This window comes from Salvelinus alpinus, chromosome 5 (assembly GCF_045679555.1).
Source record: "Salvelinus alpinus chromosome 5, SLU_Salpinus.1, whole genome shotgun sequence".
NCBI classification, from domain to species: Eukaryota; Metazoa; Chordata; class Actinopteri; order Salmoniformes; family Salmonidae; genus Salvelinus; species Salvelinus alpinus.
The window spans coordinates 80589846-80604813 of record NC_092090.1 but is presented as its reverse complement, the minus strand read 5'-3'; the positions used below and the strand labels follow the sequence as shown (position 1 = coordinate 80604813).

The 14968-nt window shown below is 44.8% G+C and overlaps 2 protein-coding genes and 1 long non-coding RNA gene across 3 annotated transcripts in view; 1 reads left to right on the top strand and 2 right to left on the bottom strand.

Annotated features, from left to right (window-relative positions):
• LOC139576961 (uncharacterized) overlaps positions 1–4152 on the bottom strand; it is a 35213-nt gene extending 31061 nt beyond the window's left edge. The window contains exon 1 of the long non-coding RNA XR_011675193.1: positions 4035–4152. This is a non-coding gene — a long non-coding RNA (uncharacterized lncRNA). The remainder of the gene's footprint in view (positions 1–4034) is intronic.
• Positions 4153–4897: 745 nt separating this feature from the next.
• On the bottom strand, positions 4898–10415 carry LOC139576936 (prostaglandin E synthase 2-like). The gene is made up of 7 exons (XM_071403553.1): positions 10093–10415; positions 9680–9868; positions 9497–9552; positions 9266–9418; positions 6745–6945; positions 6475–6592; positions 4898–6320 (listed from the first exon to the last, which is right to left on the bottom strand). Exons 1-7 carry the CDS (start codon positions 10378–10380, stop codon positions 6165–6167), a joined length of 1161 nt encoding a protein of 386 aa, XP_071259654.1. The 5' UTR covers positions 10381–10415; the 3' UTR covers positions 4898–6164.
• A 587-nt stretch (positions 10416–11002) lies between these two features.
• The window catches only part of LOC139576935 (ral guanine nucleotide dissociation stimulator-like), a 31213-nt gene continuing 27247 nt past the window's right edge, over positions 11003–14968 (top strand). Inside the window, exon 1 of the mRNA XM_071403552.1 lies at positions 11003–11140. Coding sequence (XP_071259653.1) covers positions 11120–11140 — 21 coding nt within the window. The 5' untranslated portion in view covers positions 11003–11119. The remainder of the gene's footprint in view (positions 11141–14968) is intronic.

Genomic DNA, 14968 nt, shown 5'->3' with positions numbered 1-14968 from the left:
CGTTGTTGGTAGTCAGGCCTACTACTGTTGTCGTCTGCAAACTTGTTGATTGACTTGGAGTTGTGGGGCCCCTGTGTTGAGGATCAGTGAAGTGGAGGTGTTTCCTACCTTCAACACCTGGGGGCGGCCTGTCAGGAAGTCCAGGACCCAGTTGCACAGGGCGAGGTTCAGACCCAGGGCCTCGAGCTTAATGATGAGCTTGGATGGTACTATGGTGTTGAATGCTGAGCTAGAGTCAATGAACAGCATTCTTACATGGATATTATTTTTGTCCAGATGGGATAGGGCAGTGCAATGGCGATTGCATCGTCTGTATCTATTGGGGCGGTAAGCAAATTGAAGTGAGTCTAGGGTGTCAGGTAAGGTAGAGGGGTGGTCCTTAACTAGCCTCTCAAAGCACTTCATGATGACAGAAATGAATGCTACGGGGTGATAGTCATTTAGTTCAGTTAACTTTGCTTTCTTGGGTACAGGAACAATGGTGGACATCTTGAAGCAAGTGCAAACAGCAGACTGGGAGAGATTTGAATATGTCTGTAAACACTCCAGCTGGTCTGGGCATGATCTGAGGACGCGGCTTGGGATTCCGTCTGGGCTGGCAGGGTTTAACACGCCTAAATGTCTTACACGTCGGCCACGGAGGAGAGCCCACAGTCCTTGGTAGTGGGCCGTGTCGGTGGCACAGTGTTATCCTCAAAGTGGACGAAGGTGTTTAGCTTGTCCGGAAGCAAGACGTCGGTGTCCGCAACGGGGCTGGTTTTCCCTTTGTAGTCCATGATAGTCTGTAGACTACATACGTCTCGTGTCTGAGCCGTTGAATTGCAACTCCGCTTTCTCTATACTGACATTTTGTCTGTTTGATTGCCTTACGGAGGGAATAACTATACTTTGTATTCGGCCATATTCCCAGTCACCTTGCCATGGTTAAATGTGGTAGTTTCGCTTTCAGTTTTGTGCGATTGCTGCCATCTGGAACTGCCGATCTGCGGCCAACAAGGCAGAGTTCATCTCAGCCTATGCTTCCCTCCAGTCCCTCGACTTCTTGGCACTGACGGAAACATGGATTACCACAGATAACACTGCTACTCCTACCGCTCTCTCCTCGTCTGCCCACGTGTTCTCGCACACCCCGAGAGCTTCTGGTCAGCGGGGTGGTGGCACTGGGATCCTCATCTCCCCCAAGTGGACATTCTCTCTTTCTCCCCTGACCCATCTGTCTATCGCCTCCTTTGAATTCCATGCTGTCAGTTACCAGCCCTTTCAAGCTTAACATCCTTATCATTTATCGCCCCCCCAGGTTCCCTTGGAGAGTTCATCAATGAGCTTGACGCCTTGATAAGCTCCTTTCCTGAGGATGGCTCACCTCTCACAGTTCTGGGTGACTTTAACCTCCCCACGTCTACCTTTGACTCATTCCTCTCTGCCTCCTTCTTTCCACTCCTCTCCTCTTTTGACCTCACCCTCTCACCTTCCCCCCCTACTCACAAGGCAGGCAATACGCTTGACCTCATCTTTACTAGATGCTGTTCTTCCACTAATCTCATTGCAACTCCCCTCCAAGTCTCTGACCACTACCTTGTATCCTTTTCCCTCTCGCTCTCATCTAACACTTCCCACACTGCCCCTACTCGGATGGTATCGCGTCCCAACCTTCGCTCTCTCTCCCCCGCTACTCTCTCCTCTTCCATCCTATCATCTCTTCCCTCTGCTCAAACCTTCTCCAACCTATCTCCTGATTCTGCCTCCTCAACCCTCCTCTCCTCCCTTTCTGCATCCTTTGACTCTCTATGTCCCCTATCCTCCAGGCCGGCTCGGTCCTCCCCTCCTGCTCCGTGGCTCGACGACTCATTGCGAGCTCACAGAACAGGGCTCCGGGCAGCCGAGCGGAAATGGAGGAAAACTCGCCTCCCTGCGGACCTGGCATCCTTTCACTCCCTCCTCTCTACATTCTCCTCTTCTGTCTCTGCTGCTAAAGCCACTTTCTACCACTCTAAATTCCAAGCATCTGCCTCTAACCCTAGGAAGCTCTTTGCCACCTTCTCCTCCCTCCTGAATCCTCCTCCCCCTCCCCCCCCCTCCTCCCTCTCTGCGGATGACTTCATCAACCATTTTGAAAAGAAGGTCGACGACATCCGATCCTCGTTTGCTAAGTCAAACGACACCGCTGGTTCTGCTCACACTGCCCTACCCTGTGCTTTGACCTCTTTCTCCCCTCTCTCTCCAGATGAAATCTTGCGTCTTGTGACGGCCGGCCGCCCAGCAACCTGCCCGCTTGACCCTATCCCCTCCTCTCTTCTCCAGACCATTTCCGGAGACCTTCTCCCCTACCTCACCTCGCTCATCAACTCATCCTTGACCGCTGGCTACGTCCCTTCCGCCTTCAAGAGAGCGAGAGTTGCACGCCTTCTGAAAAAGCCTACACTCGATCCCTCTGATGTCAACAACTACAGACCAGTATCCCTTCTTTCTTTTCTCTCCAAAACTCTTGAACGTGCCGTCCTTGGCCAGCTCTCCTGCTATCTCTCAGAATGACCTTCTTGATCCAAATCAGTCAGGTTTCAAGACTAGTCATTCAACTGAGACTGCTCTTCTCTGTGTCACGGAGGCGCTCCGCACTGCTAAAGCTAACTCTCTCTCCTCTGCTCTCATCCTTCTAGACCTATCGGCTGCCTTTGATACTGTGAACCATCAGGTCCTCTCCACCCTCTCCGAGTTGGGCATCTCCGGCGCGGCCCACGCTTGGATTGCGTCCTACCTGACAGGTCGCTCCTACCAGGTGGCGTGGCGAGAATCTGTCTCCGCACCACGTGCTCTCACCACTGGTGTCCCCCAGGGCTCTGTTCTAGGCCCTCTCCTATTCTCGCTATACACCAAGTCACTTGGCTCTGTCATATCCTCACATGGTCTCTCCTATCATTGCTATGCAGACGACACACAATTAATCTTCTCCTTTCCCCCTTCTGATAACCAGGTGGCGAATCGCATCTCTGCATGTCTGGCAGACATATCAGTGTGGATGACGGATCACCACCTCAAGCTGAACCTCGGCAAGACGGAGCTGTTCTTCCTCCCGGGGAAGGACTGCCCGTTCCATGATCTTGCCATCACGCTTGACAACTCCATTGTGTCCTCCTCCCAGAGCGCTAAGAACCTTGGCGTGATCCTGGACAACACCCTGTCGTTCTCAACCAACATCAAGGCGGTGACCCGTTCCTGTAGGTTCATGCTCTACAACATTCGCAGAGTACGACCCTGCCTCACACAGGAAGCGGCGCAGGTCCTAATCCAGGCACTTGTCATCTCCCGTCTGGATTACTGCAACTCGCTGTTGGCTGGGCTCCCTGCCTGTGCCATTAAACCCCTACAACTCATCCAGAACGCCGCAGCCCGTCTGGTGTTCAACCTTCCCAAGTTCTCTCACGTCACCCCGCTCCTCCGCTCTCTCCACTGGCTTCCAGTTGAAGCTCGCATCCGCTACAAGACCATGGTGCTTGCCTACGGAGCTGTGAGGGGAACGGCACCTCCGTACCTTCAGGCTCTGATCAGGCCCTACACCCAAACAAGGGCACTGCGTTCATCCACCTCTGGCCTGCTCGCCTCCCTACCTCTGAGGAAGTACAGCTCCCGCTCAGCCCAGTCAAAACTGTTCGCTGCTCTGGCACCCCAATGGTGGAACAAACTCCCCCACGACGCCAGGTCAGCGGAATCAATCACCACCTTCCGGAGACACCTGAAACCCCACCTCTTTAAGGAATACCTAGGATAGGATAAAGTAATCCTTCTAACCCCCCCCCCCCCCTTAGAGTTAGATGCACTATTGTAAAGTGGTTGTTCCACTGGACATCATAAGGTGAATGCACCAACTTGTAAGTCGCTCTGGATAAGAGCGTCTGCTAAATGACTTAAATGTAAATGTAAATCTATCCACAGTTTCTGGTTAGGGTAGGTTTTAGTCACAGGGGGTATAACATCTCCTATACACATCCTGATAAACCGTGTCAGTGTATACGTCGATGAGGCTACCCGAAACATACCCCAGTCCACGTGATCAAAACAATCTTGAAGCGTGGATTCCGATTGGTCAGACCAGCGTTGAATAGTCCTTAGCACGGGTACGTCCTGCTTGAGTTTCTACCTATAGGAAGGGAGGAGCAAAATTGAGCTGTGATCAGATTTGCCGAAGGGAGGATGGGGGAGGACCTTGTAGGCATTTTGAAAATCTGAGTAGTAGTGGTCTGTTTTCTCAGTGTGAGTGCTACAGTCAATGTGTTGGTAGACCTTGGGTAGCGTTTTCCTCATTTGCTTTGTTTTTATTTATTTAATCTATTTTAGAATAAGGCTGTAATGTAACAAAATGTGGAAAAAGTCAAGGGGTCTGAATACTTTCCGAATGCACTGTATAGTATGCCAAAACTAAATGTGCATATCATGGCCAGTATCATGAATGCAACGTTGGATAAAATAGTTAATCTTGGTGCTCACTGCAGTGGTAATCTTTGGGTTCGCCAAAGTCATATTGCATTACTTGTAAATTTCAACCTATGGGGTATTTTTATTGGATGGATTTCTGTCCCTTAAGGTTTTGAGAATGGGATTACCTTGTCTTTCTGTTCTTATTTGTTGATTACTTTTAGAACCAGTAACAATCATGACATCCACTCTTCAAGTCGTGTTGTCGTAGAGAATGGAAGGTAATCCACAAACATTTGTTCTTAGACATGTAATTTGCTCATGTTTTTATAGTGTACAACTATTTCATGTTTTTATAGTATACAACTATTTCTCAGTTGGTGTTGAACCAAATAATTATATAGAGAATACTTGTAAAGTATGAAATTTTATAGCCATATCTTGCAAAATAGAAGAATGTAGTGTTCCTGAATGAAAACATGATACATTATCAGTTTACTTATTTTTATTGAACATTTTTACATGTCATTGGGGTGTTTTGGTACTAGTTTGTCCAATGGATGCTGCCAAATTATAACAATCATTTCACTTCTTACACCCCATAGTTGATAAGAATGATGATAATGTAATTCATCTGGCTATGACTGGAACCCTCAAGAACAACAATGAGGAAGACTTAGCATCAGTCAAGAAGTTAACCGATGAAAGAGAATCTTGAAACAGGATTACTGTGCATTTTTTTAGGGGAATTCAAACCCTGAGGAAAACAATATATTGATTATCAGATGTAGCTAATTAAACAAAGTCATGTTAGCTTGTGAAATCATTTTAACCTTCAAGTAAATTGGAATGGGGGGGGAAATGTAATCCAAAATGCTAAGACTGCGTGTAGGAGGTATTTGACAATGTTTACACAGATGCAATGTAAATTTAAAGCTGCTCATTTGGTTTTACTTATGTTATATACACTGAGTATATAAAACATTAGAAACACCTAATGTCGTCTCCCCTTTAGCCCTCAAAATGGCCTCAATTCGCCGGGGCATGGACTATACAAAGTGTCGAAAGAGTTCCACAGGGATGCTGGCCCATGTCAACTCCAATGATTACCGCAGTTGTGTCAAGTTGGGTGGTGGACCATTCTTGATATACACAGGAAACTGTTAAGAGTGAAAAACCCAACAGTGTTGCAGTTCTTGACACAAACCGGTACGCCCGGCACCTTCTACCATTCAAAGGGACTTAACTATTTTGTCTTTCCCATTCACCCTCTGAATGGCACACATACACAATCCATGCCTTAAAAATGATTTAACCTGTCTCCTCCCCGCAGAAGTGGATTTACCAAATGACAAGGTTCCTAGCTTTCACCTTGTCAGACTCATGGAAAGAGCAGGTGTTCTTAATGTTTAGTATACTCAGTGCACATGTCACTGCAGCCTTGACACTGTGGGACACCAGGTAGACAGAATGCCACAGTAACCAAGGATCTACAACTAAACGGCTTGCTGCTACCAGTTTATTCAAGCAAATTAACAGATCATTTGGGTGCATTTTCACAGGAAATAAATCAAGAGGTTGGCCTTTTGCCTAATCCATATTAGCTAGAGAAGTCAATTTCTGTGAATTGCATCAGGAGGACAAGATCCTTAGGACAAATGTATAGCATTTTCTTCACCCATCTCTACTTAATGCAATCACTCTTCGCATCTCCTGATTAAGTGAGGGCTGGAAGTGCTATTGAATCAGATCTCCTAGTGCTGGTCAATATTTGGAGCAGGGTCAGTTTGGCCCTTGTGGCTTTCTGTAGCTTTCTCCATTCGTCTGTACCAGCTCTTCACCTTGGTGTTCTCCATCATGTCATCCCAGGCCTCAAGACCCTCCATCACTCTCAGGATCCCATACACTGCCTGCAGAGAGAAGAGTCGTGACATAATTAGCAAACACTTCCTGTTTACCATGTGTCTATAGTAAACAAAAAGCCAAACAAATGTCTCATCAGCAAAACTGCATAAGACAATAGAAGTCTAAGATAATACTTCACATGACATGTGGTGCTCTTACCAGGTCAGCCAGATTGGGCTGGTCTCCGCCCATGAACTTCCTCTTCTTGCCAATGGCCACCACCCACTCATTGACTGCCTTGTACAGATCCTGTCTCACGTCATCCTGCAGGTTGTGTCTGCAGGATAGAGGCGTTTAATATAAAACAGAGCTCATCACCAAACATTGGCTGGTTATTCAGAAAAATCCACTTATTCAAGAACTATTAAAAACTGTATACATGTACAAAACCCTATAGAGCAGATCATATTTTTTTATTGGGGCACCCACCTACTTTTCAGTCTTTTTGAGATGACAAACATGGCAGCTGCTCCAACATACTTTGCAAAGAATCCCTCATAAGTGCCAAACTTGCCCTCACGGACGATATAGTCAAAAGAGGCCAGGGCCTCTCCGGTGGTCCGGTAAATATTGGGTGAGATCAGGTGCACCAGCCAATCATCTGCCCACTTACGCCATTTGATCTCCTCCCTAAAGCAGATTGAAGGGAAAGAGAATAAGCGAAAGGGACATTTTAAGCCGAACTGATGCTTGACATGTAGTATTTTATTAGCATCCCCAATTACTACTCTTCCTGGGGTCCAAACAGGAAACAAAACACAAGTAAAATACATAACACAATACAAAATACACTACATGACCATAAGTATGTGGACATGCTTATGGTACTGCTCGTCGAATATCTCATTACAAAATCATGGGCATTAATATGAAGTTGGTCCCCTTTGCTGCTATAACAGCCTCCACTCTTCTGGGAGTTCCACTAGATGTTAGAACATTACAGCAGGGACTTGCTTCCATTCAGCCACAAGCGCATTAGTTAGGTCAGGCACTGATGTTGGGCGATTAGGCCAGGCTAGCAGTTGACGTTCGATAGGGTTGAGTGCTCTGTGCAGGCCAAGTTCTTCCACACAGTTCTTACCAAACCATTTCGCTTTGTGCATGGGGGCATTATGCTGAAACGGGAAAAAGGGCCTTCCCCAAACTGTTGCCACAAAGTTGGAAGCACAAAATCCCCTAGAATGTCGTATGCTGTAGCATTAAGATTTCCCTTCACTGGAACAAAAGGGGCCTAACCCGAACCATGAAAAAACAACCCCAGACCATTATTCCTCCTCCACCAAACTTTAGTTGGCACTATGCATTGGGGCAGGTAGCATTCTCCTGGCATCTGCCAAACCCAGATTAGTCTGTTGGACTGCCAGATGGTGAAGCGTGATTCATCACTCCAGAGAACGCGTTTCCACGGCTCCAGAGACCAATGGCGGCGAGCTTTACACCACTCCAGCCAACGCTTGGCATTGCATATGGTAATCTTAGGCTTGTCGGCCATGGAAACCCATTTCATGAAGCTCCCGACGAACAGTTCTTGTGTTGATGTTGCTTCCAAAAGCAGTTTGCAACTCGGTAGTGAGTGTTGCAACCGAGGACAGACAGTTGTGTTAAGCGCGTCAGCACTTGAAGGTCCCATTGAGTTTGTGTGGTCTACCACTTCGCAGCTGAACCGGTGTTGCTCCTAGATGTTTCCACTTCACAATAACAGCACTTACAATTGACCAGGGCAGCTCTATCTGGTTGGAAATTTGACAAACTGACTTGGAGAGGTGGCATCCGATGACGGTGTCACATTGTAAGTCACTGAGCTCTTCAGTAAGGCCATAGCTGTGTTTGCATAGCTGTGTGCTCGATTTTATACATCTGTCAGCAACAGGTGTGGCTAAAATAGCCCAATCTACTAATTTGAAGGGATGTCCACATACTTTTGTATATAAAAATGTCTGTCTTGACAGTCCCCGTCGCGCCATAAGATGTTCTTTTATCTGGTTTTATTGCTAGCTTGAGTTACCTGGGGTGGCAGAGAGTTCCATGTAGTCATGGCTCTACTTAATACTGTGTGTTTCACAGCATCTGTTCTGGACCTGAGAACTGTGAAGAGACCTCTGGCTGCATGTCTTGTGTGGTACCGATGATTGTCTGAACTATGTGCAGACAGTTCGGTACATTTAACCCATCAACATCTCGCACAAAGACCAATCGTGATGCAGTCAAATCACTCCTACACCAACACCGTTGTTCACCTCTCCTACACCAACACCGTTGTTCACCTCTCCTACACCAACACCGTTGTTCACCTCTCCTACACCAACACCGTTGTTCATCTCTCCTACACCAACTTTGCAGAACTCAAAACTACAGTGCTTGTCTTTCATTATTTGGTCCATTATGCATGAATATGAAGACTCAGCGTTTGCTGTTTGCATGTGATGCCTAAATTTGCTAATCTGGTCAACAAACAAAAAAATTCAAGTGAATATATCAAAGGGTTTTGTTATGAACAAGCCATCTGCCTCAATGAATGATGGAGCCAGGTTTGCTTTTTTTACCTAAGAATTTCATTTAAGGTACTCCAGAGCTTTTTACTATCATTCATCTTTGTTCCAAGGTATATTTTCTCCTTTTTGTTTAGTTACGTGATTTCTCAATTTACTGTATGTTTGCCAATCTGCGGGGTTGTCAGACTTATTTTCTATGCCTTATCCCTCTCAGCCATATAGTTGTTTAATTCCTCTATCCATGGGGATTTGGCAGTGCTAACAGTCAGTTTCTTGATGGGCACAGGCCTATCTGTAACTGGAAGAAGCAATATCATAATCTAAAAAGAGTAGTGATGTATGTACACCTTTAGAGAGATTTGGACATACATACATGTATTTTCATGAATGACTCATGCACGGAATGGTTTTTGGTCATTATGTTCAGCAGTAATTTGGCACCCAATGTGAACACCTACTTTCTGGAATCTTTCTCGGGGTACATCGTCTGACCTTCAGCTTCATTCACCATCACCCAGTACTTGTTGTTGAACTCGATCACCTCTTTCCCCTTATCATTGACGGCCTTCATCTCTGGGTAACAGCGCAGAATTTCTGAGATGGTTTTATCCCTGAGGGGGAGATAGAGAAATCAGACCACTTCATGTAAAGAAAACACAAGAACACTTTTCATATAGGTAGTTACTTACTTGCTCATCAACTGTGTCTTCAAGGCACTGATTATTAATGAGGAGTCATTCAGTTGCTGATGAGTCAAGAGCACAGAAGGGGAGAGAGAGAAAACACCTGACAAGTTTTCCCATCATCCCATACACACCTGTACGTTGTAACTATAATACCAAGTCATGCAGAGTGACTGTGTCCCCTCTTACCACATCATCATTCACCATCACAATTGGCACTTTTCTGTAAGTTGACCACTTGATTTCCTTCCTCATGACGGGGTTGACCTCCACAATCTCATATGGAAGCCCATGGTAGTCTAGGAAAGTTCGCACTTTACTGCAGAACGGGCAGGCCTTGTACTGATACAGGGTCAACTTCAGGCCACCAACAGAAGGCTGAGAAAGACAGGGCAGTCAGTTAAAAGTCAATTTCATTCATTAACGTTACATTTACATTGCAAAATGTGGCACATTTGAGGATGTAACATTGGCCAAGCTACTTGACAAAAGCACACCACAGAGGTTGTTAGCTGACAAACATAAGATTACTTTGCTTCAGGTATACATGGCCAGTAATGAAAATATTTTTCACATCTAATATTCTTGCCCAGTATTATTACCTTGACATCTTCTTCAGCAAGGTGATGTTGGACGGAGAGCTTTATTGTTTGATACAAGCCAAGCCCCCCTCCAAACAGGAACGCACACCCCAGGACCCTGCCACCGCGCAGAGGTGTGCTGAATAGCAGTTTTGAACGGAATCCTGCACCACCTGTTCTGTAGGCCCTGCTCGATCCATGTAGCGGGACCCTTGGAATCAGGGAGGCAATTTTCCCAGCACGACATGGTGGAGACTCCAAAATGTGCCATCCGACCTTACCGAGAGTTCTCGCACAGGCGGCTGCCATCTTAATTTCACATAAATTCCCACAATTCTGTGCGTTGGGACTTGTTCAAGTACATCGTATCAACGCTGAATTTGCGTTTTTGGTAATGCGTTTAGGTGGGATGTTCAAGAGCAAACACTATCTATACGCTTGAGCTAACGCATACTGTAAATTCCTATTTTTTCTTGACTGGTTACGAGCTGTATTTGAAAGATTTCACATTTAAAAAAATGTGAGTCGCACAGCTGTAAATCATATTTGCTTAAAAGTTTATTTTGAGCATCAGTCGACATAATGCATCACTGCTTGATGCGATGTACACCCACGTAAAATGATAGTATCAAGCATTACATGACTAGTGTTTGTATTACTATTGTGGCTGGATTAAATTAACTATTCCAAAGAAAGAAATGGCATCATGAAATTGTTCAAATCAGACCAATGCGCATTGCACGCCCCCCGTGGTTGCAGGGGGAGGTTTGAGAATGAAGATAGAGGATGACCTAGAAATTAAATGCAGATCGATTGCAATGGATTGTGAAGTTTAGACTAATAGCTGAATAAACTATTACAGTATCGTACTACACATCAACTCAAGGTGGTGCTGAACTCACTGAGGACATTTCCACAAGGATACCTTTCGCTGATTTGGTACACGAACTGTGGATAATCAAAATGCTGGATGCCGGTACAGAAGAAATGAGAATCTATTCTGAACGTGCACGAGAAGACATATGAAGAAGGTCATGAAATTGAGAGGATGATAATGCTGGAAAAACAGGTATACTACAATCACCTGGGGTAACGTTCATTGTGTGAGGTGCACTAGCTGTCACGGTGTTGTAGTGTTGCGTCGACACGCATAATAAATAATACATCATATTATTATTTTGATCATGGTGGATTATTTTAATCTGAAACCTCACTGAATAAACCCCTAATCTGAATGCATGTGAATAGTAATTTGTCAGCATGCCCATGACCCCAAATATGTTTATGCCTTTCTTGGATGTGTGGATAATTCTCCCTGTGGTCTACTATGCTGAAGGTGAAATATCATCCCCTCATCGTCGGTGCATGAATAAACATCATTATCTCACATCCATCATTGCAACAGCATCTGTTAGTCAGCTTCCTTAGATATGGTCTGAATGTGATATACATAGGCTCTCTCTCTCTCTGTGTATCTCACTCACTCACTTATACACTCATGCTTTCTTTCTCTCTCTCTCTCTCACTCACACACACACACACACACACACAACACAGACAGGCAAACCCATGCACATGTGCATACACAAACATGCATCCACATAAAACACTTTCTGGAGTCTCTTTGCATTTACAATGTTTTCATCATGTGTGTTTACCTGTCTGTGTTTCCAACAAAGGCCTTGTTCAATACATATTTAGTCTATAGTATAACCGGTCCTTTCTCTGTCTGTGTGTTTCCAACAAAGGCCCCTGTGTAGGCTGCCTTCACATTTAATGACATACACACATGCACACTTTTCTGATTAAAAGATAAAGGGCATGACGCTGAATATTTAAATCTCTGTTTGTTGTTTTTATAATAAGCTGTGCATTGATAAGAATTAACAATAAACACAATGATATTCTTGGCAAGGAAGTGAAGTTCTCTAGGAAATATCCTTTTTGGATCAGGCCCTCTGGCCTTCAGCGTCTGAGGGAGGGTGACCTCCCATTGTTAAACTCAGCTCTTGTGCTATAAAGAAAGCAAAGAAAGCCTCCCCAAAAAACAACAAACTCTCCAACAGCTTTTGAAATGGACTTGTTTGCTCTCTCTGGATTTTGATATATTATACATATGTGAGAGGAAATATCTGGGGTTACCATGGTAACATCACCTGTTGACCATGAGTTTTCAGGCGGGGAGAGGTTTTGCAGGATGTTGCTCCCTGCGTCACTCCTGGAACACAGGTCTTCCTTTGTACATAAACCTATCATGAACTGCCTCACAAAGTTTTTTTTTTATGTGCACGTGTCTGTGTGCTTGTGTGTGTCTGTCTGTGTCTGGTGGTGGGGGGGGGGGGGGGGATTGAATATTAAGAAACATGCCTAAAAAGGCATGAAATGATGGCTCTGTTCATTTTCGATCTCGGTCTTTCTCCTTCCCTGACTTCAAAACTGTAGACGATTGATATTCTTCATGCATTTGCTCTTCATTGTTGTATGACTTTAAGCAGTTTTGATGTGGCGTATGAGCTCATTTCTGATTCTGAATAGAAAAAAGCAGGCCTCCTCTCTAATAGACTGGCCTCACTGCACACATATGGCTCCTTCTTCTTTATGGAATCTGGGAGTTTTTTTATCACACGCCTTAGTTTTCTGTGCACAAGGCAGAAGAGGCACCTTATAATCCTTCTATATATTTTTCTCCCTGTCCTTTAATCATCAGAATGAGTTGCAATGTGAGTTAAATTATGATACAATGCCTTTGTGTGTAACCTTACTTTGCAAGCTGTCATTGTTCCAATAGTGTAAAGGCCATGCCATTACTACTGTAGGAGCCATTTCAGCCTACTTACAGTGCATTCAGAAAGTATTCAGACCCCTTGACTTTTTCCACATTTTGTTACGTTACAGCCTTATTCTAAAATGGATTAAATATATCTATTTGTTCCTCAATCTACACACAATGCCCCATAATGACAAAGCAAAAACAGTTTTTCTTAACATTTTAGCAAATGTATAAAAAATAAAAAACAGACATACATTATTTACATACAGTGGGGAGAACAAGTATTTGATACACTGCCGATTTTGCAGGTTTTCCTACTTACAAAGCATATAGAGGTCTGTAATTTTTATCATAGGTACACTTCAACTGTGAGAGACGGAATCTGAAACAAAAATCCCGAAAATCACATTGTATGATTTTTAAGTAATTCATTTGCATTTTATTGCATGACATAAGTATTTGATCACCTACCAACCAGTAAGAAATCCGGCTCTCACAGACCTGTTACTTTTTCTTTAAGAAGCCCTACTGTTCTCCACTCATTACCTGTATTAACTGCACCTGTTTGAACTCGTTACCTGTATAAAAGACACCTGTCCACACACTCAATCAAACAGACTCCAACCTCTCCACAATGGTCAAGACCAGAGAGCTGTGTAAGGACATCAGGGATAAAATTGTAGACCTGCACAAGGCTGGGATGGGCTACAGGACAATAGGCAAGCAGCTTGGAGAGAAGGCAACAACTGTTGGCGCAATTATTAGAAAATGGAAGAAGTTCAAGATGACGGTCAATCACCCTCGGTCTGGGGCTCCATGCAAGATCTCACCTCGTGGGGCATCAATGATCATGAGGAAGGTGAGGGATCAGCCCAGAACTACACGGCAGGACCTGGTCAATGACCTGAAGAGAGCTGGGACCACAGTCTCAAAGAAAACCATTAGTAACACACTACGCCGTCATGGATTAAAATCCTGCAGCGCACGCAAGGTCCCCCTGCTCAAGCCAGCGCATGTCCAGGCCCGTCTGAAGTTTGCCAATGACCATCTGGATGATCCAGAGGAGGAATGGGAGAAGGTCATGTGGTCTGATGAGACAAAAATATAGCTTTTTGGTCTAAACTCCACTCGCCGTGTTTGGAGGAAGAAGAAGGATGAGTACAACCCCAAGAACACCATCCCAACCGTGAAGCATGGAGGTGGAAACATCATTCTTTGGGGATGCTTTTCTGCAAAGGGGACAGGACGACTGCACTGTATTGAGGGGAAGATGGATGGGGCCATGTATCGCAAGATCTTGGCCAACAACCTCCTTCCCTCAGTAAGAGCATTGAAGATGGGTCGTGGCTGGGTCTTCCAGCATGACAACGACCCGAAACACACAGCCAGGGCAACTAAGGAGTGGCTCCGTAAGAAGCATCTCAAGGTCCTGGAGTGGCCTAGCCAGTCTCCAGACCTGAACCCAATAGAAAATCTTTGGAGGGAGCTGAAAGTCCGTATTGCCCAGCGACAGCCCCGAAACCTGAAGGATCTGGAGAAGGTCTGTATGGAGGAGTGGGCCAAAATCCCTGCTGCAGTGTGTGCAAACCTGGTCAAGAACTACAGGAAACGTATGATCTCTGTAATTGCAAACAAAGGTTTCTGTACCAAATATTAAGTTCTGCTTTTCTGATGTATCAAATACTTATGTCATGCAATAAAATGCAAATGAATTACTTAAAGATCATACAATGTGATTTTCTGGATTTTTGTTTTAGAATCCGTCTCTCACAGTTGAAGTGTACCTATGATAAAAAATTACAGACCTCTACATGCTTTGTAAGTAGGAAAACCTGCAAAATCGTCAGTGTATCAAATACTTGTTCTCCCCACTGTAAGTATTCAGAACCTTTGTTATGAGACTCGAAATTGAGCTCAGGTGCATCCTGTTTCCATTGATCATCCTGGAAATGTTTCTACAACTTGATTGGAGTTCACCTGTGGTAAATTCAATTGATTGGACTTGATTTGGCAAGGCACATACCTGTCTATATAAGCTCCCACAGTTGACAGATCTGGGGAAGGGTACCAAAAAAAAATCTGCAGCATTGAAGGTCCCCAAGGACACAGTGGCCTCCATCATTCTTA